General features: G+C 55.3%; 1 protein-coding gene across 15 annotated transcripts in view; it reads left to right on the forward strand.

Moving 5' to 3' along the window:
* Positions 1-10,287: 10,287 nt before the first annotated feature.
* The window catches only part of LOC112930257 (uncharacterized), a 34,586-nt gene continuing 20,023 nt past the window's right edge, over positions 10,288-24,850 (forward strand). For 2 of the 15 annotated variants that reach the window (XM_026012597.2, XM_072762335.1), the window contains exons 1-6: positions 10,288-11,250; positions 13,891-13,967; positions 14,213-14,953; positions 16,630-16,743; positions 21,134-21,210; positions 21,303-21,481. In XM_026012597.2, coding sequence (XP_025868382.2) covers positions 14,887-14,953; positions 16,630-16,743; positions 21,134-21,210; positions 21,303-21,481 — 437 coding nt within the window. In that variant the 5' untranslated portion in view covers positions 10,288-11,250; positions 13,891-13,967; positions 14,213-14,886. Of the gene's footprint in view, positions 11,251-13,890; positions 13,995-14,212; positions 14,954-15,828; positions 16,744-21,056; positions 21,211-21,302; positions 21,482-24,850 lie in introns of those variants that run through there. The other 13 variants (XM_072762333.1, XM_072762336.1, XR_003237087.2 and 10 more) reach the window with 9 other exon arrangements.

A 24,850-nucleotide genomic window follows, 5' to 3' on the forward strand; every position in this document is an offset into this window, starting at 1 on the left:
CCCGGCGCTCGGTCAAGGACTCGGGCAATGTCCTGCCCCTCCTGGTATTTGCTGAAGGGCTGGGTGGGCGCTGCTGCATGCCGTCCTCGCAAGGCAGGAAAACCCAGTTCTCGTGGAGGGTCAGCTCAAAACGATTTCTGGGCGAAGTTTCCGACCCTGCAGTGCCCCCCTCCTGGGCCAAGTGTAGGGGGCCGTATGGGCCTTATCACATCTGCAGGGGGAGAGATCAGTGACTCCCAGACTGGAGAGCCGTGTCCAGGGGACGACCCAGCCCCCTTGGGGCTCTTGATCACCCGATCACCCGTGTGGCCGAGAACTCTGTGCAACGCTCTCATCCTTTGCGTGTCTTTTGCCCTCCTGGTGGGCCACGGGGTGGGGAGAAACGGGAACGCAACGCAACAGGGGGTGGAAGTGCCTCCTGCCACAAACCCCAGGTCTGTTTCTCACCGGCTGTAGCTCTGTGCCTCAGTTTCCTTATCTGTAATCGGGTGCCGTGGAGCACTTGGCTCTCCGGTGACGACTAAACGAGCAATTACCAGGCACAGAGTCAGCGCAGGTAAGCGTGGTTGTCAGTCTGCCGACTGCCCGAGCCACACCGGGGACGGCCACTGCTCTGCACCTTTGCACACTTGCTCGGTCCTTTGTGCGGAAACCATTTCTAGAGGAAGTGGCCAGGCTGAGGCTCATGTGCCGTTCAGCGTTTGGTCTGCACGGCCAGAATGCCCGCCGGAGCATTCGAGCCCATTTACACCACAGACACACTACAGAGCTGGTGACAGGGGAGCTGGGGCCAATGATGGGGGTGGCCCTGCCATTTTTATGGTGAGTCTTCCAACAGCCAAATACGAGAATATAGATTTTATTTAATTTTTTTTAAAGATTTATTTATTCAGAGAGAGGGAGAGAGGGAGAGACACAGGCAGAGGGAGAAGCAGACTCCATGCAGGGAGCCCGACATGGGACTTGATCCCAGGTCTCCAGGATCACACCCCACCCCGGGCTTCAGGCTGCGCTAAACCGCTGCACCCCTGGGGCTGCCCAAGAATATAGATTTTAAAAAAACAAAGTCCTGAAGGGACATTTTTGACACGGTCCAAATCGAACATTACCCTTTCTTGCTTTCTGTAGACCCCTCGTCTCATGGGCCACACCCCAGCTGCAGGCTGGGGACAGGGGTCCCGGATAGTCACAAGCTGAACTTGGCCAAGCGAGGAAATAAAGCAAAGCCAGCCTCGGTGTCAGTGTCGCCGGGAGCAAGTGAATCTTGGCAGGGAGTAGGGAGGAACGAGACGGGATTTTGTGGGTTTTTTTTTCCACTTTATTTAGAGGGGACACAGGTTCACGTGTGAAATCCCGATCTAGGGGAACACAGCTCTGCCCCTGGGCTCTGCTCCGCGGCGATCCCGGCCCCGCCTGCCGGGCGTGCAGCCTTTGGGGGTGAGGTCATCTTGATTTGATTGGGGGGCTCCCGGAGCAGACGTTAAAGTCCTTCACATCTTGCTTCTGCCTTACGTTGCCTTCCACCGAGGTTCCCAATGCAGGCACAGCATCGCCTTTAACATATGGGAATGCGATGATGACTTTTGCCAAGTGTCTGGCCCCCCTTCCCCGAGCCCCGCAGTGAGGCGGGGGGCTGGAGCGTCCTGACAGGCTGCAGCGCCTGCAGCGTGAGCTGCTGCTTGTCTTCTGGTCCATCACAGACCCTCGCACGTTTCTTGGGCAGGAGGGGCACAGTAGACCCCCTCTTTGGGGCTCCCTTCCTGGACCCCAAATCCTGCTCTTCATTCCCAGAATGTGCAAGGACCCCAGGGGCTGCCTCCGGCGGCTCCTTTCCTGGATGCTTAGACCTGTTAGGATGCACGACCCTCGTTTCTCCCAGCCTGTCACCCCGTGTCACCCGCCAGTGGGATGTGGCACGTGTGCAGGGGCAGCGGAGCCACCAGGTTCCTCAACACCTGTTCCATCTCCTGCCACGGTTCACTTGGGGCGTCTCTGTTTTGAGCCTCTGCTCTCCAGGGTGCCCTCTTAGATGAATCCTGGGACAGGGCAGAGAGCAGCCTTCGGGTTCCACGGGGACATAGTCTTCCCCTAGAGAAACCTCACCCAGAGAGAGGGTTTGGGGAGGGCCTGGGTGCCTCGACCCCTCTGCCCCCTCCCCTCATCCCCCTTCTCCACCTCTCAGGCCCACCCTCATCTCCACTTCCTTTCTAGCCCTGGTGGGAGAGGACAGCTTATATACAGTCCCCCACCCCCACTGCCCGCCACTTCCTGACCCCCGCCAGCCCAGGTCCACTCAGGTTTCTCCAAATTAGAGCCCTATTTGGGCGGCAGAAAACGGCCACGAGTGCGGGCCTGGGTCTGCGCTGGCTGTTCAGGGCGTGTGTGAAGGCCCAGTGTGCGCCCCCGGAGCCGAGGCCAGGATATACACTGCAGCCTTTCAGGGACAGCTCGGGCTGGGCAGCCAGACAGTTTTGCTTGGATCTCTGGGGCGGCCACGTGGCCATACGTTCAACGCTCCGAGATGTCTGTGCCCTGAGCCAGCCAGAAAAGTGACTTACAGCTGAAAGCAGGGTTTGAACGGCTTCTGCTGTGGGGAGGCCCCTCAGAGTAAACAGTAAGAATTTCTGGGAAATGTACATAAGGCCAGACTGTTGGGAAAGACGTGAGCCCAGAATTCCTGATCCTCAGCCCCAGGCGAGAGGTGCCAGCTTTTCAGGGTCATCCCAGCCCCCGCTCGGCTCTCTCTTCTCCTTAAGTGACAGTTCTCTATTGGCCGGTTCCCGCTCCCAGGGAGGGCAGGATGGCTCACTGTCCTCTCCGGGCCGCCCGAGCACGCCGTCCACCTGAGATCCAAGCAGAGGCAGCAGCCAGAGGCAAGCCGGGCACATAGTAGGTGTGCAGCCCCGCTCCCCTGAGCTTCAGCCGGCCAAGGGTTTGTCCCATCTCCTGTCATTTTATCCCTAGCAGCTACGACAGTGCCTCCAAGGCACCCAGCGTTTTTTGAACTGAAAGAACGAAAGCACAATTATCTGGGCTCCTCGGCCTGTGTGCTTCCTACTAAGGTGACGGACTCAGAGAGCCTCCACCACACTGGCCGGGACTTTGGTCTTCAGGATCCTTCCAGATACTGTGGAAGGTTTTTTTGTGTGTGTGTTTCAGAGTCTGTTAGTCTGTCTGAGCAAAATCTGTGGCCTGAGTATTGATTTTCGTATTTTTGCAGAGGGGAAACCAGTGCCATGGGGTGACGCGGGCAGGACCCTCCGTAAAGGGCCCAGGGGTCCAGAGGCCTTCCCAAGCTCTCCACCCCCAACAGTTCACAAAGGCGGAGGTGTCCTTAGGTTGGGAGCCAGTGGGAGCAAGCAGGCCTTTGAAAGGCGGCCTTTGTTTGCTTTTCTTTATCATCAAAAGTGCAAGGGCAGCTCCGTTTACCTAAAGGCAGACGCCTCTAAGCTCATCCTTTCTGCAAACACCTAAAGGGTATGTTGAACATTTGAGCCGTGTCTCAGAGGGCAGAGCGTTTGCAGAGCATAAGCCTGAGCAAGTTGGTGGATGGGGGCAAAACACAGGGGCCCTCTGTGACCTCCAGGGTTCTGAAATGACCTTCAGGCCTCAGCAGTTACCCCAACGAGGAGTGAATAAAGCTTTTCAGTGGGCTGTGGCTGCAAGATGTGTGTGTATTCCGGCTCTAGAAAGGGCACGCGGCAGGGGCTAGTATGGACGGTGCCTCCAGGGCCCTCAGAAATTTTGCTACTGTCCCTCTGCTGGGATTGCCAGGACGGAGAGGCTCATGACCGTCCGCTGCCAGGCCCAGAGGTGTTCCTCCTCAACTTGGGGGAAGCTGGGGCCAAGGCTCTGTGCTCTGCATTCCTCTGGAGAGGACGGCATTGCTAGGTCCGGTCCCCCTGGGGCAGAGCAGCTGTGTGGGGGGTGGTAGGATGCCACCCCAGTGACTGAGCATCTCCCCAAGCCCTGTACCGAAAGCTTCACGTATACTGGCTCATTAACTCTTCTTAACAAGGTGCTTGCTGAGAGGTAGATAAGCCATTATACTTATAATAATAAGTATTATTATCCCCATTTCACAGATGAGGACACTGAGACACAGAGAGGCCTAACACTGACTAAGAGCAGCAAGTGGGGGGCAATATCAGAGTTTGAACCTGGTCTGGGACCAGAGCCTGCATTCTCACCCACTTGGCCTTACCGCCTCCTCGACAAATGTCCTCACCTGCTTGTGTCCTACTAGGTCTAGGAGGACAGTAGGGAAGAGGGGGAGAGGCAGCCACATGTCCTGGGAATAATTTTTATCTGAAAGATCTCTTCTTCCCCCTCCCGAGCTTGCAAACTACATCTCAGATCCCAGATTTAGAGATGGGAGGTCATACCAGAGAAGACAATTGGTCCTTGGTGGTGGTCATGGAGTGGGGCTGGAGGGTACCGGGCCAGGTGGTGGTGCTAGGGTGGCCGGCCTGGTCCACAGAGAGTCCACAGGGCCCAGCAAAGAGGCTGCAAGTGGGAAGGGCACCTACGTGTCTGTGGCAGGGCAACAGGGTGAGCAGAGCACAGACCTTTTGCTCATTGACCTAGCAGTTTTACCGGATTTACTTTTTTTAAATTTAATGAAATTTTATTATTATTATTTTTTTAAAGGAGACAGACGTTTATTGAACACACCTCAAGGGAGCAGCGGGCAGGCAGTCCAGCAAGGGAGAGATTGTCTGCTTTTACCTTTTTTTTTAAAATTACAAAATAAATTTACACTTCCTGTAAAATAAAGGCAAACGACAAAAAGCCAAGATGTCTTTGGGTACCCTTTGTGTCCTATAGCTGGGGACACATGGTGAACACAGCACTCATTTTCTCTTCCCATTTAATCTTACCACCCAAAGGAGGCATTTTGTCCCCATTCTACAGGTCATGAAAATGAGGTTCAGGAGGCTGAACAATTAAAGCCAAGGCCATGTGCAGAGTGAGAAGACTTGTACCGGAGGTCTGCTCTCAGGGCTCAAACCCTCAACCACCAGGCGAGCCTGGTCCCCCAGAGGGCTGAGAAAGAACTCGGGCGTTCTAGACTTTGTGATCACAGGGCTGTCACCTCCTGGCTTCAGGGGTCAGGCCCTGCTGACTCCAGGCCTCCAGGGCCCTGCACAGAGCGGCACCCACCTGCATGTCAGGCTCTCACCTCCTTCCACCCCTGAATATCACTGAGTAGGGTGCATCATTCCATTGCAAGGTGAAGACACCCCTTCTTCCCTGTCACCCTCAGCCTCTCCTTAGCAGCTGAGCCTTTGAGCTGTTGTCATATGCACAAGCTTCCTTGTGGCTTTTTGGTGAAAGCCAGGGGGCCGGCGGGGGTTCCTCTGCCTCCGTGCTGGTGCCCTGCCTGGGACTAGACTGTGATGTGGACAAGGAGGACTGTGTGCCCCTGGGAGCCCTGCTCATGGCCTCTGTGTGCAGAGGGCCCCTAACTGCCCAGTCTCCTGGGCGCCCTTGCCTCTCCCCCAGTGAGCCGGTGGCTTCTGGGTGAGGCTGAGACACAGATATCACCAGGCTTGGCCCAGGGAGGCCGACTGTGCTCTCTGGAAGGCTCGAGACCTTGAATGTTTAAATTGAAAGCGTGCCCAGAATTGGCCCCCTTCCCTTTGCCGTTAAGAAGACAGGTCTTGCTATAGTCATCACTGAAATCTAGTACAAATGTCTTCTCTTAGAGCCTCTTGGGTGGGGTGGCTGTTTTTCAACTGTCAGCGATCTTTTCGTTTAAAAAAAAAAAAAAAAAAAAAAAAGCAAACTTTCCAGTCCTGTTCTACCTGGAATACATTTTCTTCTTGGGGGCCCCTCCCCCAGGCCTCGGCAGTTCTGTCAACACAGTAAAGCCAGCCCCCTCCCTAGCCGCAGGCAGTTGAATGAAGCGGTTCTTTGCTCCACCGAAGGAAATATTTCCATGGAGTTGGGCCAAGAAAACCCCTTGCTTGAATCCGGGGGCTGGCCCACGCCCAAAGCCAGGGGGGCCGGTGGGGGCGGGGCGGGTCGACGTGGCCACCTTTTCCTGGTGTCAGGATGTGACTTCTAAAATCCAACCCATGGCGGTGTTCTGCTCCGCCAAGATCCCATTCTTGGCCTGCCTTATCCACTGGTAAATGGATTTCTCTAGGCCTCTCCTGGAGGAATGAAACCCGTGAAGTTCACTTCGTTTTGCTGCTACCAGCTCCAAATTTGCTCACCTCTGGTGCAGGTTCGAGAGAGCCCTTCTAGAAGTTGGGTGTGGCTGTGGGGCTGCCCCAGCCCTTCTTCTGTGGCCACTCCATTCTTGAAAACCTCTGTCTGCAGGCTGTGCCTAAACTACTCAGGAGGGGAGGCCTGAGTCTCTCGGTTTTTATTTATTTCAGAAAAAAAATTCATATTTGAGGTCCCTAAGGAGGAGGCTCACATGGTCAGTCATCATGCAGTGCTGCATTAAAAAAAAAAAAAAGGGCAAATTATAAAAGCAATACATGCAGTAGAGAAATGCATAAAAACAGAAGAAAAATAGAAAAATCACCCAGAATCTATTCACCCAGAACAACTAATAGTTTTTTTTTGGGGGGGGGGCGCATTTGGGGGTAATTTTGGGCTACCACCTTCCGGTTCTTTTTCATTGGCTCTAGTCGTGGAAAGTATTGGTAAAGAACAGTGTCTACCCTCTCTCCCGCATACCACAAACCCCCAGAGCCAAGCACATATATGCTCTGTCTTGAAGCCCAGCAGTCTACCGGGAAGTAAGCTTTATCCTTGGCCTTTTGCAAAAGGCGCTGACTTTTATTTGTCTTTTAATATCTACAGTTTGACAAACTCCTCTATGCAAAGGTTGAGGCTGCACCCAGAACTCAGGATTTGGGGAAGCAGGGTGATCCTGAAACTGGCATCCTGTGTGGGAGAAATCCAGAAGTACACAGGCAGCCAGGGCATACTGCTCCCCACTTCCCAACCCCAGAATCACGACATCCGGCAGAGACCCCCAAGCATCTAAACCATAGGCAAAAATAAATAAATAAATAAATAAATAAATAAATAAATAAATAAACAAACAAACAAACCATAGGCAATGCGGGTATGAATTGTGTTTGGATAAGTGACCAGAAATAAAAAGCCAGCCCGTCGCACAAGTCCTTAAACGCTAAAGAGGTCAGACTTTGTTTTGAAGGCAAAATCAAATTCCTGAGAGGGGCGCCTGGCTGGCTCAGTCAGAGCAGAGGACTCTGGATCTCAGGGTTGTGAGTTCAAGTCCCACACTGGGTGTAGAATACTTCTTTAAACTTCTTGAGGCGTTGTTACTCTCAGAGCAACAGGTCAGGGTGCATTCTAGAAGAGCCAATGTCAATTCCATGCCCCCAAAAGATGGGACTATTGTTTATTTGGTAATTTCCCCCAAATCCTTGACTGTTTGAGGTCCAATCTCTCACCTCATAAGAGGCAGAGAGACTGTAACTGACAATGCCCAGGTGTCTCCACCCCAAAATAAATTCATGGGAAGACCCTCTGAATGCCCTGCTACTTCTCTGATCTTGGCTGAGGCCTATGGCGGGGAATGGTAGGGGGGTTCAGAGACGTGTGATTTTGACAGGTTGGAATTGCCAGAGGCTGGCACTGGAATTAGTGATCAGGAAGGCGCGGCCTCATTGTAGCCACTCGTGGAAAGTGTGGAGGGGGCCTCAAGAGATTTCTGAGGAATACTATCATTTTAGGGGTACCCGGAAGACTGGGAAAGTCTGCCGCTCAGGGGATGCTATTTTGTAAAAGCTGGCAGTGTGGTTTTTGAGAAGAGAGTGCATTTACCCATGGTTGGGAGATTGATATAGAGGACCTTGTCTTCATTTCCTGGCCAAATCTTAGGACATTTGTACACTTGCCCACAAGTATGTACATGTGGATAGGGGACTGCTCACACAGCTTTTGAGGGTTCCCAAGTATGAATTAAAAAAAGAAGAAAAATGTGTGCTTTGAATTAGATCTATGTGAAAAAAAAAAAAAAAAAAGGCAACAGGCTAAGCCATGCGTCTGGGACACTGGCTCTCCTCCAGGGCTCTTCAAGAGAGCTGGGTTTCGGCATGTACAGAAAGAAAACGAGTCATTTCTCAAACCTGGATTTCCTTGTCTGTTTTGCCCTATTGATATCAATCTGAGCCCTCAAATTGTCCTTTTTTGAGCAAGGAAAGCATGCACGACATGGCTCAGATTGAGAAACAGTTTGGATCCAAATATTACCATAGATTTGGCTCTTTCAAGTTATTTCTTCCATTGCTTTGGACCAATAAATATTTAAAAAGTTAGGTTCTGAGCTCCAGAAAAGCCAACAAAAACATTTAAACATATGGATATCTTTTTTTATTGTGGTTAAAACCATGCTCAGTAGAGATTAGTTTACAGCAGTGTTTTCTTTCTCTCTTTGCTTTTTCCCCTCTATCTTTTCTTTCTTTCTTTCTTTCTTTCTTTCTTTCTTTCTTTCTTTCTTTCTTTCTTTCTTTCTTTCAGGAAGCCAGAAGGATAAACATGTTGCCATGGTGTTCTGTTTAAAATAAAATACAATGGAAAGAAAAGCAGAATGATGAAGTAACCACATGGACTGCAGGATACACCTGATACTAATTACTGTCATGCAGAATGTTCTGGAAGACATTTGACTCGCCTGATGTATACATTCAAATCAAGCAAAGCAGGACTGGAAGGCTCCTTGGGGACCATCTTGTCCAACTCTTTCCTTTTTCCAGATGAGGAAATAGGGGCCCAGGGAGAGGCCTGGACCTCAGCCTCCCAGTTAGGAGGGAGCAGAGAGGGGATTCAACCCCCCGGGCGCTTTTGTCGGAAACACATAATTTCCAGGGTCCTTTACCTTGGCCTGTCAGTAAGACCCTGGAAAAGAGGAGTGGGCTTTACCGTTAAACTCTGAGCACAGGGCTTTGGAGCCAGAGAGCCCAGAAAAAAAGCAGAGAGGCTGATTGCGCTGGGAGGCCCAACTCTCCTCCTGGGCGCCAGGCCCCGAGAAGAGATGCGCATGGATGTCTGGAGTTTCTCCTTCCAGGGCCTCCCGGGGGCACCCAACCAAGGTCTGGGGCTCCTCCCAGAGCATCAACTCATGTCCTTTTGGGGCTGCGGGGCCGACGCCAGGAGGCACTGTCTCCGTGACGGCCTCCGGAGGCCCCGAATGCGTGGCTGCTGACGCTCTCTGGTGGCCGCCTGGGCGCCCACGCAGGCCTCCCACGCGTGGAGGGCGAGCTGGAGCCCCCGTGACAATGCGCACCCCTCGCCTCTGCCCCCGAGAGGCTAGCAACCGGGCCTGCCTGCGTCTGATTGGCTGCGCAGGCCTGACGACAGGGGCTCCTGGACGCTGATTGGTCCCGGCCCGCTCCGGCTGTTTCCTAGCTATTAATACTGAGGCTAATAAACGTTCTCCTGTTGACAAGGATGCTCGGAGCCATGATTTTTTGAAGCTTTCTTGACGTCTGCGGCTGGCGCAGGCCTTTCTGTCTCGCAAGTCCTGCTGGGGGACTCGAGTCTCTGGGGCTCCCTGCGTGCTCCCCGGGCTGCAAAGTGGGCGTCCTCTTCCCCCATCACATCATCTGACACTTCAGGGTGGCCCCCGCCAGCCCCCCCAAGCCCACTCTGTCGTCTCCCCGGCTGCACGCCTGCTCGCCCCGCCCGAGCTCGGTGTCTCTCGGGACCCGGTGGTCCACTTGCAGCTCCCTGCAGCCGTCCCTCGTGGGCTTTCCAATAGCCCGGTTCCTTCTTTTCAGCCCAGGAATCTCCTGCCCCTGTTGAAAGCCGCCTCGTAGGACCGCTGGGCCTGGAGGGGGGGGGATGCTCTGAAGCTGCTTGGGGACCCCCCTCCCCCAAAAAAAAGGAAGAGCGGGAGGAGCCGTTCTAACCTGATAGTCCCCGCAGGCCCCTCTGCCTTGCCCCTTTGGGACCCATCACTCATTCTCACCCCTCTCCTGTCACTAGGCGCCTCATCCTTGCCCTCCCGGCTGCCACCCACCTGTCACCCTAAGATAGATCCTTAGTCCCTTTCAACAGCATTTTGACCTTTTCGAGAGGACATTTGATTGACGGCCCTGCCCGCTTTGCCACTCAGTGCCCGGCAGAGCTGCCGAAGGCGCCACCTGTTACGGATTAACATGTGCCAAGTCCCGGAGCACGAGGCCGTGCAGCTATGCTCTGCCGCAACATGTGTCGCTGCCTGTTTCCCCGGGGCGGCACGGGGAGGGGGGGGCGCTTTTCAGAGTGTCTCTGTTGGGGAAATCACCTCCATTTTTTGGGGGGGGGTACCCCATTGCATCTCCACGTGGGACACAGTCCTCCTCGAAAAGTACTTTCCCTAGAGGGACAGGGCTCATGTCTATATTATTATTAGGACCGCGGTTGTGGGGGGGAGGTAGGTACCCTCTTGCTAACGTGTAGGAAACGGACCCCCTGGCAGAGGAAGGGACGTTGCAAGGTTCTCGTGCACAGGTCGTCAGCGGCAAAGCCCGGGACTCCAAAACCGGGTTGTTCTGACTCGGAGATGCTATGCTGCGCCGAGGGTTCCATGTCAAAGATAACCAATCAGAAATGGACGGGTGGGCTAAGAGGGGGTGACAGCCGCCCACTTACATTCGGGCACCGCTTATCTCGCTCGGGGCGTTTTATTTTCCGGGGCAATAAGCAGAAAGCATCATTTTCTGCTCCTAAGGCGCATCCCCCGGTGGAGGTTCCGAAACAGTCAGGTGTGCGATCTGCTGCCCCCAGCGCCCCAGCTTTACCCTCGGCCCGCCTGGGGACAACCACCCCTTGTCCGGTTCTCCCAGCAAATTGTGCAGCCCGGTCGCCGCGCTCTGCGAGTGGGGCTCGTGGGGCTCGTGGGGCTCGTGGGGCCCGTGGGGCTCGTGGGGGGGGGTGGAGAAAGCACCAGGAACGCAGGGTGTTGGTCATGGCGGCGAGGGGCACTGCGGCAGATTTTTTTCCTCCCTTCTTTGCTGCAATCTGGGTGCGGCTAGAGCAATTTGTCATAGAATCTGGGGGGCTCATTTTTCCGGCCAATCACTTTTGGAGAAATGAGCGCATTGCAGCAGAATGCGCTGACGTCAGAGACCACCCCTTCTGCGCCTCCATATAAACCCCACCCAGCCAGCCCCTAGCGCAGACGGCGGAGAGCGGAGATGGAGCGCGCCTTGGCCGCGCTGGCCTCGGCCGCAGCTCCTCGGGAGAACCGGGGCGCCCACGCGAGAACCTCCCCACCTGGTGAGTGGTCGGCCATCCTCGCCTGCAAGGATGTGCAAATGCAAGACGACATCCCTTCGAGCTTGGGCTCTGTCCTCCTGGACACGCCGATGACAGACGCCGGGGACCTCCTCCCGAAGGCGGCCACCTCGCCTGGTCCCCGAGCGTCGGCGATGAAATTGGGCCAGACAGGGAAATCTCGAGGCACATCTTCCCGGGGGGGCGAATCAGGGCCCTTTTCTTGTGCAGCCCCTTAGCTCTGCGGGTGCAGGCTGCGTGGTGGGGGCTCCGATGGAGGCCAAGGGGAGGAATCCGATGGATGGCTGTCACCACCCGGTGTACCGCAGCCACCGAGTGGTCCAGACCCCAGGTTTTGGGTGCACGAAGCCACCCTGAGAGTCACGGCTGGTGGGAGATATGGCGGCGGGTGCATTCTGCGTGGCCCACCAGTTGGAGGGGGAGCCCCCAGGAGGAAGCGTCTCCCAGGTAGACAGCCCCCCTGATACCTGGCCAGGTCTGCGTGGCCCGTAGGCGTGAGGGGTACAGGTCCCCGTCCGCGAGGGGTTGCGAATCCAGACACCCAGGGTCCGTGCCCAGCGGGCTGCAGGCGGAGCGTGGAGGGAAATCGCTGCGAGCATCTGGCTGGCGCCCATCGGTCGCTCTGATAGTGGGGAGAGACGGCGCCCTAGTGCCGACCTGCCGGGAGCCCCCAGGACCAGCGCGTGGAGAAGGGCGGCGGGGCGCAGGGTCAGTCCTCGGGGCGCTGGCAGGAGGGAAGCAGGGGGTGGGCCGGGGTGGACGGAAGGCCGCGTCCGGGGCGCGGGGGGAGGCGGATGCAGAGGGAGGGGAGAAATCCCGAAAAGGGGGCGTGTTGGGGGCTGTCCAGGCGCTGGGAGTTGGGAACCTGGGGTCTGGGGTCTTCTTTGCATGGCGTGACGGTCGCTAGAAGATTCTGACATGTTGCGGGCTTTTGACTTTTGATCAAGTCGTCTTTTGCCGTTTCCTTTGTCCCTGTCAAGCCCCCCCACGCCGCCCCCTCCCCACTCTGGGCTGGCGGGCTCCGGGGGGGGGGGGCGCGAGCGGGCTGCTACGTGGCAGGTTTCTGGAAGGTTCTCTCGCCGGCCGCCAGAGGGCGCTGGCGGCACTGCGGAATTTTGGGGGGCGGGGTGGCGAGGGGAGGTGGCCTTTGTTCTTCTGCTGGAGGGGGTCGAGCGCGGGATTTCCTGGAGAATTCTGGAATCATGAACCCGAGGGGGAAGTGTTTCAGGATCCTGGGGTTCACGGGGAGCAGCCGGGCAGGGATGCCGCGATCCGCACTGGCGGCGTGACTTAGGGTGTCGTGGGAGAGCTGCACGCACATTAGTTCATCTTTTGGTTTTGGGGGGGGGGTCTCAGGAAAGGTGTGGCTCATAGCAGGATGGAGAGGTCATAAAATCCTTAATTAGATGCCGTAGCGCGAGGTCTTGAAATTCTGGCTGTGGCCAAGGAGGGGAGGTGAGGTGGCGCGGAGGGGCTGGTGGGGGGTCCACGGTGCTCTGGAGGATTTTTGCTCGTTTTGGTTGCCTCTATATCATTATTATTTATTATTATTATTATTTTAGCGCTATGTTTTGTATCATGTGTCCCAGAGACCGCACAAATGAGTGAAAAACGGTGTATCGAGAACTGGGCCTTTACAATCCTAATTAATTTACGCTTAATTGGATTTACCGAAAGGTCAGAGCCCAGATTTCGGTGTTTTCACTTATTAAAAGTGGAATCGCGTTCTGGAAAGATCCTATGGCGAGTGCCTTCTTGATGACCTCCTGTGTCTCTGATGCGGGCTGAGCCCCTCGGCTGGGGGTGCGGAAGGCCCCCGGGCATGTGTTGGGGGGCGCTGCTCCAGGTCCACAGGTGGATGCTGGCACGCGACGGCGTGCGCGGTGTTTCGGGACCACAGCGGCCCTGCGCGAGGTGCTGGTGTGGGCTGTGGCCTCCCCCGCCCCCAGCCTGAGACCTGTTGGGCGCCCCCCCCCCCCCCCCGCCCATTCGGTGCCAGCTGTGCCCCTGGCAGCTGCGGGCCGGGCGCTGCGGGGGCGCGGGAGGCTCTGCTGTGCGCGTGCGCGAGCGCCGCAGGTGGCTGTGCTCCGGAGTCCTGGGTGCCGGCCGCGCGCCCCCTAGCGGTCTGTGCTTGCAATCGGCTCTTGGCCCGCTAGCCCTGGCTTCGGGTTGCGCATGCGCACACAGCCAACACTTGTGCCCTGTCAATCAAGTCTTCCTTACCCCCTCCCACTTCTCTCCCTCCTCCCCTTTTCAGTTCTTTCTTCCTATCCCTCCCATTTCTCCTCTTCCCCCCTCCCCTCTCGTTTTCCTCCTCCCTCCTTTCCCCTCCCCTTCCTCTCCCCTTCCCTCCTTCCTCCCCCCTCCCCTTCCTCCTCCTTCCTTTCCCTCCCTCTTCCCTCCTAACTCCTCCCCTCTCCCCCTCTTTCCCACTGCTCCTCCCTCTCGCTCTGACTGTCCCCTCCCTCTCTCTCCCTCTGACTGCCCCCTCCCTCCCTCTCCCTCTGACTGCCCCCTCCCTCCCTCCCTTCCTCCCTCTCTCTCTCTCTCTCTGCTGTTCCTGTGCTGACCATTAGAGGTCATCAAGATGGTTTCTAATCTGGCCCCCTTCCCCTGCCATAGGGTGTCTTCAGGGATGACATCATCCGTTCACCTCCTTGTCTTCAAGGACCACCTCTCGATGCCACGCTGCTGCCAAGGTGCTTGCTGCTCACCTCTACCTGATGGTACCTCAGCCCCTCTTTGTGGCAGTGTGTAACCCAACGGGACGGGCAAAATCCCCACCCCTGCCACCCTCCTTGCACCACCCCCAGACCCATTAGCAATTAAAAGACCATTTTAAATTTTAACTGATTAGTTTTGGTTGTAATTAATTCAGTTAAGTTTTAATTACTACCTAGACTTGGGTTTTTAAGTAGGTGCTCTAACCTTTGATCAATTACAGAGGACAGTATGAACTCCGACCCCTGGATGGCACCAGCATACCAAGCAGCCACTGGCAGAGACCCCTACCCCGAGGACGAGGATGAAGAAGGATGAAGAGGACCAGAACCGACCAGCCAGCTCTCCCTCTTGGCTGAATGCTTAAACCAATGCCCTAGTGAGGGGGCATTGGTCATTAACCCTTGACCTTTGCTATGCTTATGCCTTGATGCTATGAATACTTTCCTATAAGTCTCTGCTTGTGTTTATGTGCCAGCAACCTGGAGTGTTTCCCTCCCCAACCAGTTGTCAGTCTTTCTCCCATGACAACCCTGTGGTTGCCTGTATGATGGCCTGAACGGAAGGATCCCTTTGGGAACTTCTCAGGAGGGGGACCTGGGCCAAGGGCTTGACCAGCATCTCACTGGCAATTCCAAGGCCCAGGGTGGGCTTCTGGAATGAGCATGAGCTCCGATGCCATGCTACCGAACTGCCAAGGGCATCCCTACCTCTTCTGAGATCTCCCTGTCCTTTCTGGGGAATGGGGACAAGAAGAGCAGCCTCCCAGGGTTGTTGTGAGTATTGAATGAGATAAAACTGCCTCAGGCAGGGCTGGGCATAGAGGAGGTGGTCAGCAAATGTCTGTTGAAAAAGTTGCGCAGGTCAGTCCCTTCCCACCCCTGTCACCCTCGTCTCATGCTTCTCGTTTATTCTCCCACAGCGCTCCAGGCAGCCCTTGTCCGCGGGGCTCTCCTTCAAGCAGGTAGGGGTCACCAAGATGGGCGTTGGGCTGACCTGAGTAGGAACATGAGTCGTGCATGTGGTCATTTCCAGAGCACTTTCTGTGTTCTACAGGCGTCTTATTTCCATGTCGTACGTACACACGAACACAGCAGCCTCATTTACAGATGAGAATGGGTTCAACGTTGATTTGAGGGATTTTAAAAGGGTCGGCGGTAGGGGGAGGAGGATGTTAGGAGAAAGAAGCAAGTGCCCTTCCCGTGGCACGGGACACGTTCACATTCACAGCAGGGGCGCTGAGGTTGGAGGATTGTAAGTGTTTGGTCGCATTGTTGGCAAGAGAAGGGGTCAGAGTTGGACCCTAGTGCCCTTGTGGCTGCACCGTACCCTCCTGGCCCAGAGTTCTACTAAGAGCCCTTTGATTTCCAATCAGACATTTGACAGTGGGATAGTCTGTTTGAAATCCCAGCTGTCTAGCGTGGTCTCAGGGGGGTGTGGGTGGCCCCGGCGCTGGTGCCACCTTTCAACTACGGTGTGACCTTAACCAAGTCACTTAACTTCTCCAAACCCCAGTCCTTTTCATGGGCTAAATGGGGATTTAAAAAAAAAAAAAAAAAAGCAAGCACTGGCGTTTACCCCACAGGGAGCTTTTGAAGACCAAATGATGTAACCACTATGAAAGTGCTTTGTAAATCGCTGTGGAAATTGCTAGATACTTAACTCCCGGGGATCGCGCCTCGCAGTGCACATGCCCAAGCCTATTCTCCCTCAGTAATAACGGCACCCAGTAGGTGCTGTGTGTGTTTGCGCTCAATAAATAAATTCCAGAGTAAATAAAAGCAGAATTAATTCAACAAACATTTTCTGGAACGCCGACAATATGCCCAGCACACCAGGCCTGGTATGTGATCCAAAGATGATGAAAACAGTCTCCTGGAAGCTAATTGGGGTCCTCATTCGACCCGCACTTTCTTTCGTCCCCTTTTAAGCCAACCAGTTTTGTCCGGACAAGACAAAAACAACTCTGGCGCTTTAGAGAAGCCCAGCTCGGTGGAGACAATAGCTCCCGGGCATCTGAAAGGGGCTGATTGGATTATGTGGCAAATAGAAGGTGGAAGGGTGACTTGGAAGGTGACAAATGAAGTGGGCGGAGAGCTGCTTTGAGTTAATCCAGGCTATTAGGAGGGAACCTTTTGTCTTCCAGGGGCTGGCAGGAGCTTTTACCACTGGTTTTTACATCCTTAATGTAAGGACGCATAATTTATGGTCAGTGAAAATCCAGGCCCCGGTGAGATTTGAGTGGGCTGTAAAATTGAGCGTCCTGCTACCAGTGAGTAATTATAGTGAACATTTATGTCTCCCTTTGCAGTCCGCAAAGGCCTTTTGCAACCATGGATTCATTTGAACCTCACAACTCCCTGTCCCGATCCCGGGGCTGGCCTGCCACCTCCAAGGGGAATAGAGGCCATCAAGCTGCTCTTCCGATTGGGGTCCCATGGCACATTTGCACCCCTGTCACCTCTTGGGTAGCGAAGGAAGAGGTGTCCTCTGCGCCGGTCTGTCCTGTTTCAGACCTGTTCCTCCCACCACTAGTTCTTCCCTCTCGATTCCTAACTTTGCTCTCTCCTCAGCCAGGAGCCTCCCAGGCCCCGCCGTCCCCTTTCCCAGCCACTACAGCCTGTCTCTTTCCTTTCGCAGCCAAGCTTCTCGAAAGGCCTGTCTACACTTGCTGTCTTCCTTCCTCATCTCCAATTTCCTCTTCAACCCACTGCTTCCTGACTTGTTCTGCTCCGTTGAACGCCTCTAACCCAGGTAATGACTTTTCTGTAGCTTAACTCTGGACACGTTTCCAGCACATGGACACAGACACATGAGGACACATGGACACATTTTCATTCTTTGCCCTCACATGGCTTTTGGCTCTGGATTCCTCCTGTTGACCCCTGCTCCCCAGATGCTTCACAGAATCACCTACTCCTGGCTTCCCTCATTCTTAGTTTCTCCCAGGCGCTGGAGCATCCACAGCTCTTCTCTCTGGGAGTCTACTTCTTACCATCTTGCCAGGTTTGAGGCCTGGCTAAATCACCTGGTGTTGAGGCCTTGGGGTTAGTCAGTTTTGCCAAGCCACTCTTTTCTCAGTTATGGAATAGGGTTACTGATCTTTACCTGGCAGGTCAGGTGGGATGTGTTGCAGGTAAGAACCAGACACTACCTGAGGGACTTGAAATAAGGTCAATAAAGTGTTCGTGAGAAAATCGGAGTCCCCATCAGCTTTTCCTACAGGTTAAGTTCCCACGGGGAGAACCAAAGAGGGAAGAAAGATGTGGGCTTAGGGGGAGGGGAGCAACAGAGAAAGAAGAAAAAAAAAAAAAAAAAAGACCAGTAAGAAAAGACACTAGAGGCACCACAAGGTGGGGAAGGGAGCCTTAGAGAATATTAAAATCTACGAAAAACCCAACCAGAGAAAGGTTTCCTCTTGGGTCGGGCTGAAAGAAAGTAAACAGGAAAAAGATGTTAAATTGATTATCCCAGTGACAAATCCCAGGAAGCTTTCAAATCAAATTGCCCCATTTTGGGTTTTTAACTCCTTCTATCAAGTTTAACCTCTTTACCTCCTGCATCCTGGCTAAACCCTCCCCAGCCCCCCTCACTGGTGATTAAGTCCTGAAGGTACACGCAGCCTTTCAGCGAATGAATGGCCAACAGAAAGCGCCCTCCCCCTCCCCCGCCAGCTGTGGTTTTCAGTTTTATTCCACTTTCCGCCCTTTCCCCTTAATGAACACAGGGCTAATCTTGGGCCTTGTCAAGGAAGAGGCTGCAGACGTTAATGAGGTAGCTGCTGGATTCCAATATTCGTCTCATAAGGAGCCCTTCTTTGTCCGTGAAGGAAAAACACACTGATTATCATAATGAGGTGAACTGGCGTCCGCAGGCAGGGGCGACCAGGGGCGACTGGTGCTTAGGCCACACTTCTAATTCTGGTGCTGGAGCCCGGGTTTCATTTGCTCTTCATTTAAGTCTTTGCCTCTGTCCCAGCGTGGGGTCCATTGAGCAGGGTTGAAAGTTGAAGGCTGCTTTGGGAAGCGGGCCGCAGATAGGGCTGCTTGGCAGAAAGTTCCTTTGTTCGACCCTACTACACACAGTTGTCCCCGTGGTCCGGGAGCTTCATGCCTCCTGGACTCATTCTCCCAAAAAGCCTGGGAATGGGGGTGCACATTCACTACCGGAGCATGCACCTGACCTGTTTCAGGACTCCCCCAATCATTAAAACTTAACATTATGTGTAGAACCCATGGGATTATCCCAAGGCCAACACCCATGGAAGGTCCCATCCTGGTCAAGAGGTAGAGGAGTCTGGGGGCCCCAGAGGCCCCCCCCACCCATGGGACAGCAAGGTTCGTGGTTCACATTTGGCTTCCACATACTGCTGAGCGTGAGATTCAGAGGGCCAGAGGTTTGTCAGGATCACTTGGTGAGCCAAGTGCACAGAAGGGACATGACAACTCAGATCTGGCATCAGAACCAATAGTCCCTGCTTTGACCCTCTTAATCTCTCTCGCCCCTGTGTGTCCTGTGCCCCAACGGAATGCCTCCTCCCCCTGCCCCCAAGCTCTGTCCTGATCTTTGAATTCTTCAGAGCCCATCCACATCTTTAGAGGAGGCATCCCCCCCCCCCGCCCCCTCGAAACCCGTCTTGTGTCCCAAGACCTGGGCTTCTCTCACCTCAAGGCCACTCAGTCAAGATTAGCTCACTCCCAGTGAATCCTCAGACTCTAGCCAGACCTTCACCCAAATGGAAAACTAAAGGAGAAGTGGGGTGATGGGAACAAGGGGAGGAGGCCCTCGGAGTTCTCTGTTGGCTAAAGGTCTCGGGCATCGCGGATCGGAATTAGCTTGTACTTTTAAAATCCGCAAACCCAACTAGGCGCCTTAATTGTCGAAGGATGTCTGGGTGATCCAGATGTTGCCTGGATGAGGGCACCGGGTGAGGATGAGCACCTCTGAAAATGGAGATTCCCTCCTAAACCTCCCCCGCTCTGCGGTTATTGGAGAGTAATAAAATAGAGCCGGTCCTGGTGTTTCTAAATGAGAGGACTTAATTTGAATAGGACGAAGTTAACCGCGGGCCTTTTCTCCAATACATAGCGGTAATTACAGTACAAGCCCCTGAGTCCTTAATACACCAGCATCTGAGAACCTGGGAAGGGTGTGGAAGGCATTAGTGGGTCAGGATCTTGGGGGGTTTTGTACTCTGCTGACACCTGAGTGCCTGGCATTGACAAAACTCTCCCCCAACTGTGCTCCTGTTGGATTTCTGGAAACTAGGCAGTCAGGCCTCTTAAGTTTTTCTGAGGCCACCAGCAGAGGGGTCTGAGCTAACTGCTCCCTTGAGTGTAGGGGTGGCCCAAAGTTTTCACTTGCCCTCTTGTGTCTGCCGTCTGTGCCTGGGAAGGACACCACTCTGCTGCCCATGCACACAGGACCCCCTGCACCCCACCCTTCCAGCCCAGGAGTCCAGTCTGGCTTCCTGCGTGAGCTCCCTGGTCCCCAGAACCCGTAGGTCTCAACATCCTGCATTAAATGGATCCCGGAGGCCCTAGAGTTCTAGGAAAAAGTGGCTTCACCAGGTGGGAGAGCAGAGAATGCGAGAGGCCAGGAGACGCCCCCATCCCACAATTCTGCGTTTCTGTTTTTCTGCTTTTACTGCCCACCTCTGTTCTCCACTCCCGTCTTCCTCTCCTCCCTTCGTCACCGTTTCCTGATCCGGTCCTCTGGGGTGCCCTAGGCCAGCCCATGCCTCCTCTGGGTGTCCCAGCCTCAGCCTGGCACAAAAGTGGGGTTCAGTAAGAGTATGTGGGATGTCTGTTTGGACAGGTGAGTCAATGAAGGAACTGCCATACTTGTGATGCTAGACGGGAGTCTTTGGGAACCGAGGACTTCTAGGCAAACGGGTGGAGGGAGGATTTCATTTCACTGAGGGGGAGTGGGCATCGCCCCACCCCCGGCCCCATTTCTGCTGGGCTTTGCTGGTCCTGCCCCTTCATTCACTCAGGCGTCCATCCCGTCATCCAACAGTTGATCCTTACTGAGCGAAACCCCTGGTCCGGCCCCGGCTTGGCCCCGCTTCCCTTAGCGCATCCCTTGATGGTCTCTGCCTCCCCAGGAGGGCCGGCCGGGGGGTTGCCTCTGCTGAGGCCGGCCTCGGGCTGCCTCAGGCGCTGGAGCAGTGGCCTCCGGCTCTGGAGAAGGCCGGCAGAAGGGTGTGAGGGGTAGGCCCTGGTCGGCCTGTCTGGGGCCAGTTGGCCCCCCGTGACCTTTAAGCCCTGGAGGACACTTGAACCTGCGCAGCTCCAGGGCTGTGCCCCCCTCCTGCCCTCTCTGCCTCCCACCCCCCGTCCCGTAGCTGAGTGCTGATGGCTGCCCTGACCCCCGCCTGCAGCTCAGGACTGAGGTGGGAGCACGGGGACAGCTGCGGTGTGTGTGCCCCTCCGGCTCCGGCCACTCGGGTCTCCCTCTTGAGTTGGGGTCTGCGAGTTGGACCTCTCCCTCCGTGATGCCTTCCTGCCGCTGGGGCTAAATCTAGCCCCTGTGCAGCCCAGGCGTTGGCTGGGAACCTCCAGGGAGCTCTGCAGGCTCTTGCCTCTGCCTGGTTGCCTACCTGTTCCGCTCTGTCTGGTGGCCAGCTTGACCCACCTGGAGCTCTGCTTGCCACAGTCTGTCTGTTGCCTGGCCTGACCCACTTGGCCCTTCTCTGTGCCCCAGTCACGGGGCTCGGGACCCTCTGGGCCTCAGCTGTCCAGCCCTCTGCCTAGCGGGTTGGTTTTCCTTGCTGAGCCCACACCTGTGGCTACCTGGCCCTGTCTGCTTCCTCGTCCACCTTCTGCCTGCTTGTCTCTTGGCCTCTTATTGGTCCCAACTACCCCTTCCCCGGCCTAAGGAGCCCCTTCAAGCCCTATGCGGCCCAAGAACCAGTCCCCGGTGCCCCTGGGACAGGTCCCTGCTGGCATGCCATCTCCTCCAACCATCAGATGCCTCCTCCCTTGGTGGGGGGGGGTGGGCGGGCGAAGGGAGGGTTGGAATGACCAGACTTCTATCCTGCCCCCCACCCCGGCCCACCACCCCAGTTCTCTTGTCTCGTCCACTGGGTGTTAGCCACAGCCTGTCCCCAGGCCTCACGGCTGGTTTGGGGGCTGCCACCTAGGCCCGTTGCTTCTCCTTCACCTCTTCATGTCACTGCTCATCTCCACGAACCACCTTCCACCGAAAACCGCGCTGCAGGTGAGACTGGGCTCTGTGCCTTTCCTTGTGTGTGCGTAGCTCTTCTGCAGTGCTGGCCTGGTGGGAATTCTAATTTCCTGCCTCTCCTGCAGGTCAGCCCTGTCCTCGGCACGCTGGCCGTGACCTGGCTGGGTCGGCTGAAGAACCGGATGGAAGAGGCAGAAAGAAGCCCCCGGAGGAGCGCCGCCCTGCACCACCCAGCCTTCCTTGCTGATGGTCACCTGGCATCTCATGCCCAGCCCTGTGCCTCTTCACTTCTTCCTGCTTTGGGGTGAGTTTCTTGATTTCCTGAGACACCAGAATTTCATTAGCTTCAGCTCACACTCTCTATTCAAGAATGCACACGTTTAACCTGGGGAGGGGGCCGCCACCAGGAGAGAATCCTCTTCTCCACCAACCCTGCGGCCTGGGGGTCTGTCTGCAAGCTGCCTGGAGCCAGGATCGTGGCTACTTGGAGCCAGCCTGCGTGGGGCCCGCCCTGGGCAGTGGCATTCTGTGGCCAAGGCACGGTAAGTGAGGGGTGTCCACACTCTGGCCCCGAGCCCTCGAGAACCAGCTCGGGCTAGGCACACAGTACACACAGTAGGCCCTCAGTGAATTTGCTAAGCACGTGAATGACATACAGAATGGTGCGTTTGCCTTCTCTGGTCTCTGAGGCCTGGCCAGAGGGCCAGCGTGGAGACGTGGAAACAGAGGAGCTTGTCTGTCCATAGAAAACCTTCCTCCCTGAAAGCCATGCTATGTCAGCCCTCGTGACAATGCTGAGTTCCCACACGCGAGGCTTTGATAATGCTCTTTAATCCACAGAGTGGTTTTTGAGTGAGGTCCTCTCTTGGCCCCTTCTCACCCCTGAAATTGCAGTGAGATGGGAATGTTTGTGTCTGTTTAAATAAAATCAGTAATGGTAGAGAAGAAGAAAGCGGAGGATCGTAGCCACACAATTGGCTCCAGAACGAGTCATTTGTTTATCTGTGCTTCACTTATTCGAGACGCATGGACAGAGCCATGGGGGCTCAGGGCTGGGCCTCTCTTGGGGTGCCTAAGACCAGCTTTGCCTTAAGGCCCAGAGGGGTCTAGCAGGGTTCTCTGGGGGATCCCACGCAGTGACAGGGCCCAAGTGGCAGCTCAGCAAGGTGGGTCGGAAGAAGGGATGCTCAACCGAGGGCACTTGGCCTTTTTAGGGTCCCAGGAGCCGAGTCTCATGAAGGGGTCAGGGGATGTTAGCACCAGCAGCGCAGGAGGCTGGGCTCGCGTGTGTCTTGTGTGACTCCCATTGGATGCTCCCGGGGTAGCCGCTGGGGTCATAAGTGAGGGCAGTTAGACCCCCAGGGTGGTCCAGGTGGGAGATGGAGAGTGGCCCGGTGAGGCTAACTTAAGCCCTCAGACGTTCATGGGGCCTCCGGTAGGTCCCAGCGGAGTCCTTGGGCCAGATGCCAGTGTCCCCCTGGGCACCCACACGTGGGGTCTGTTAGAGGGCTGGCGATGCACAGAGCTCCATGCCAGAGCAGGGCCCCCCCCACCCCCAGGTGCCGAAGATCCCCATGCTCGCCTGCCCGGCCCTGGCTTTCTAACTCAGCTTTCATGATGCCCTTTCATCAGACCAAAGTTTTAGAGACAGGTCTTCCACGGCCCTGCCCTTCTCCGCTGAAAGGGAAATGGGGAGTGGATATTATTTTTAAACAAAACCCGTCAGTGCAGACAGCAAGGGGCAGAGGTATCCGAACCTGGGGACCGTTGTCTTTGCTTGTTTGGGTTCCCTGGAGAGCTAGGCAGGCTGCGGCGAGGCGGGGAGTGTGTGCCCAGGGCTGAATCCAAGGAGGGGCACCAGGAAGGCTCTGCCCTGTGATATTTACTCCAAAGTTGGCATTTGCCGAGCCACCTGCAGGCACAGTGACGTGGCAGAGAGAGGCCTGGGAGGGTAGCTTTACATAGGGCAGGATGCAGGTCTGGGGGGGGGGGGGCGGGGGGGTCGCATCCGGAGCTTACCAGACAGATCTGTGTAGCTAGTCTGAGCCAGGTGCCCACAGTTTCTGGATTCTTCCTTAGGCACATCTCAGCACTCCCTCCAGGGGCGGCTGAGCTGAGGGGCAGAGTCAAGGTGAAGGCAGGTGCCCAGCCAGCCCCAGACTTGGTCAGACCCCCACCCCTCCTCCTCCACAGTGGTGCAGGACGACGTCTCTTTGGGCCGAGTTCTTTTTCAGGTACACTTGTAAATGTTCAGTCTCGGGCAAATACGTATTTTTGTGTGTCCCACGTATTTGGGGTTTTGTGCATCATTAAGCAGAAAATAAGGACTAGATTAAGTATTCTTCACAACGAAAGAAGTTAAAACATAACATCATAAATCAGCCTTGCAGCCGAACAGCCCAGGCATTATTAAGTGTTGAAAGAAATGAACATTTTCAGGAAAATTCTTTTTTGATGGATTGGCCCATCCCTGAGCAGTGAGGGGGTGGATGGGAGACCCTGACCAGCCAGAGGGCAGAGGGCCCTGTCACCGTGGTGGGAGGGGTTTCTCTGGCCATTTGTCACGTGAGAGACTGTTCCCCAGGGCCTGCCTCTAGCTGGATGCTTCCAGGAGGGCACAGATGTCAAGGAGGAGATGGTGGTCTTGTCTGGAAGCTGGCGCTCCCGTCCCACAGGCTTCCCCCTTGGGTGGGCAGAAAGTGGAGTCCAGTGGAGCACAGTGGGCTGTGCTCATGCAAAGACCCAAAGTGCCCCCTCTGCCCCGCATTTTCCCACCTGCAGGTTGCTTGGGGGGCTCGTTGCAGCTTTCGGGGGCCCCCTGACCTCGTGCCTCCTGACTTGCGATTGAAACCCCAAACGCATTTCCAAGCACATTTTTCCAAATAATGTCAAAACCTGGCAAGTTTAAGGGCAGCGGGATGCATGTGTTTCTTATTCGTTTGCATGAAGTAACTTCAGTGTGTTTTTTATGAGCAATCTGACTTCCAGAAAGAGAAAAAAAATCGACCCATCTTTAATGAGCTTGCTAATGAATTTTTCCTTGAAAAGAAGAAGGCAGCTTTACACAGAAGGGGGTGTGGAGGGAGACAAATTAAGGTTCTAAAGGGTTAAAGGGCAGTGGGCGATGTAGAGACCAGCATTGTCAGCTGAATTGAGAGAGGCCTGCGGCTCTGGGGGCAGTTTCTTTTTAGAAGATCCGTGTTTAACACAGTGTAAGTCCCAGGAGCGGTCCCCCTTCCCTCCGAGGAGCCCTGTCCTCTCTCCTAAAGGGAGAACAAGGAAGCCTTGCCTGGCCTCCCATCTCTGGTTTGAGCAGATGGAAAATTCTGGAAAAGAGCTGGATCTTGCCATCTCGAGTGTGGGGTTCCCATTTTGAAAGGGAGACATGAAGGTGGGCAGGGAAGGAGGGAAAGCTCTCTCCATGGTGCCTGTCCCAAGGGGGCAGGCCCAAGTCCTGCACAGCTTCGAGAAGCCAGGGCCCTTAGGGAGGTCTGAGGCTGTTGTGGGGGCAGCTCTCGGTTCCAGAAAGGCGTGAATTGAGAGAGTCCTTAGGACTCTGTGGGGAGGAGGTCTGCCCTCCAGCGGTGTCCCCTACCGGGCACCCTCCGGGCATTGCAGCAGGACAACGAGAGGACAGAGCAGCACCAGCGAGAGGTCCCCAAGTTCAGTTCGA

This window comes from Vulpes vulpes, chromosome 6, assembly GCF_048418805.1.
Source record: "Vulpes vulpes isolate BD-2025 chromosome 6, VulVul3, whole genome shotgun sequence".
Classification (NCBI taxonomy): Eukaryota; Metazoa; Chordata; class Mammalia; order Carnivora; family Canidae; genus Vulpes; species Vulpes vulpes.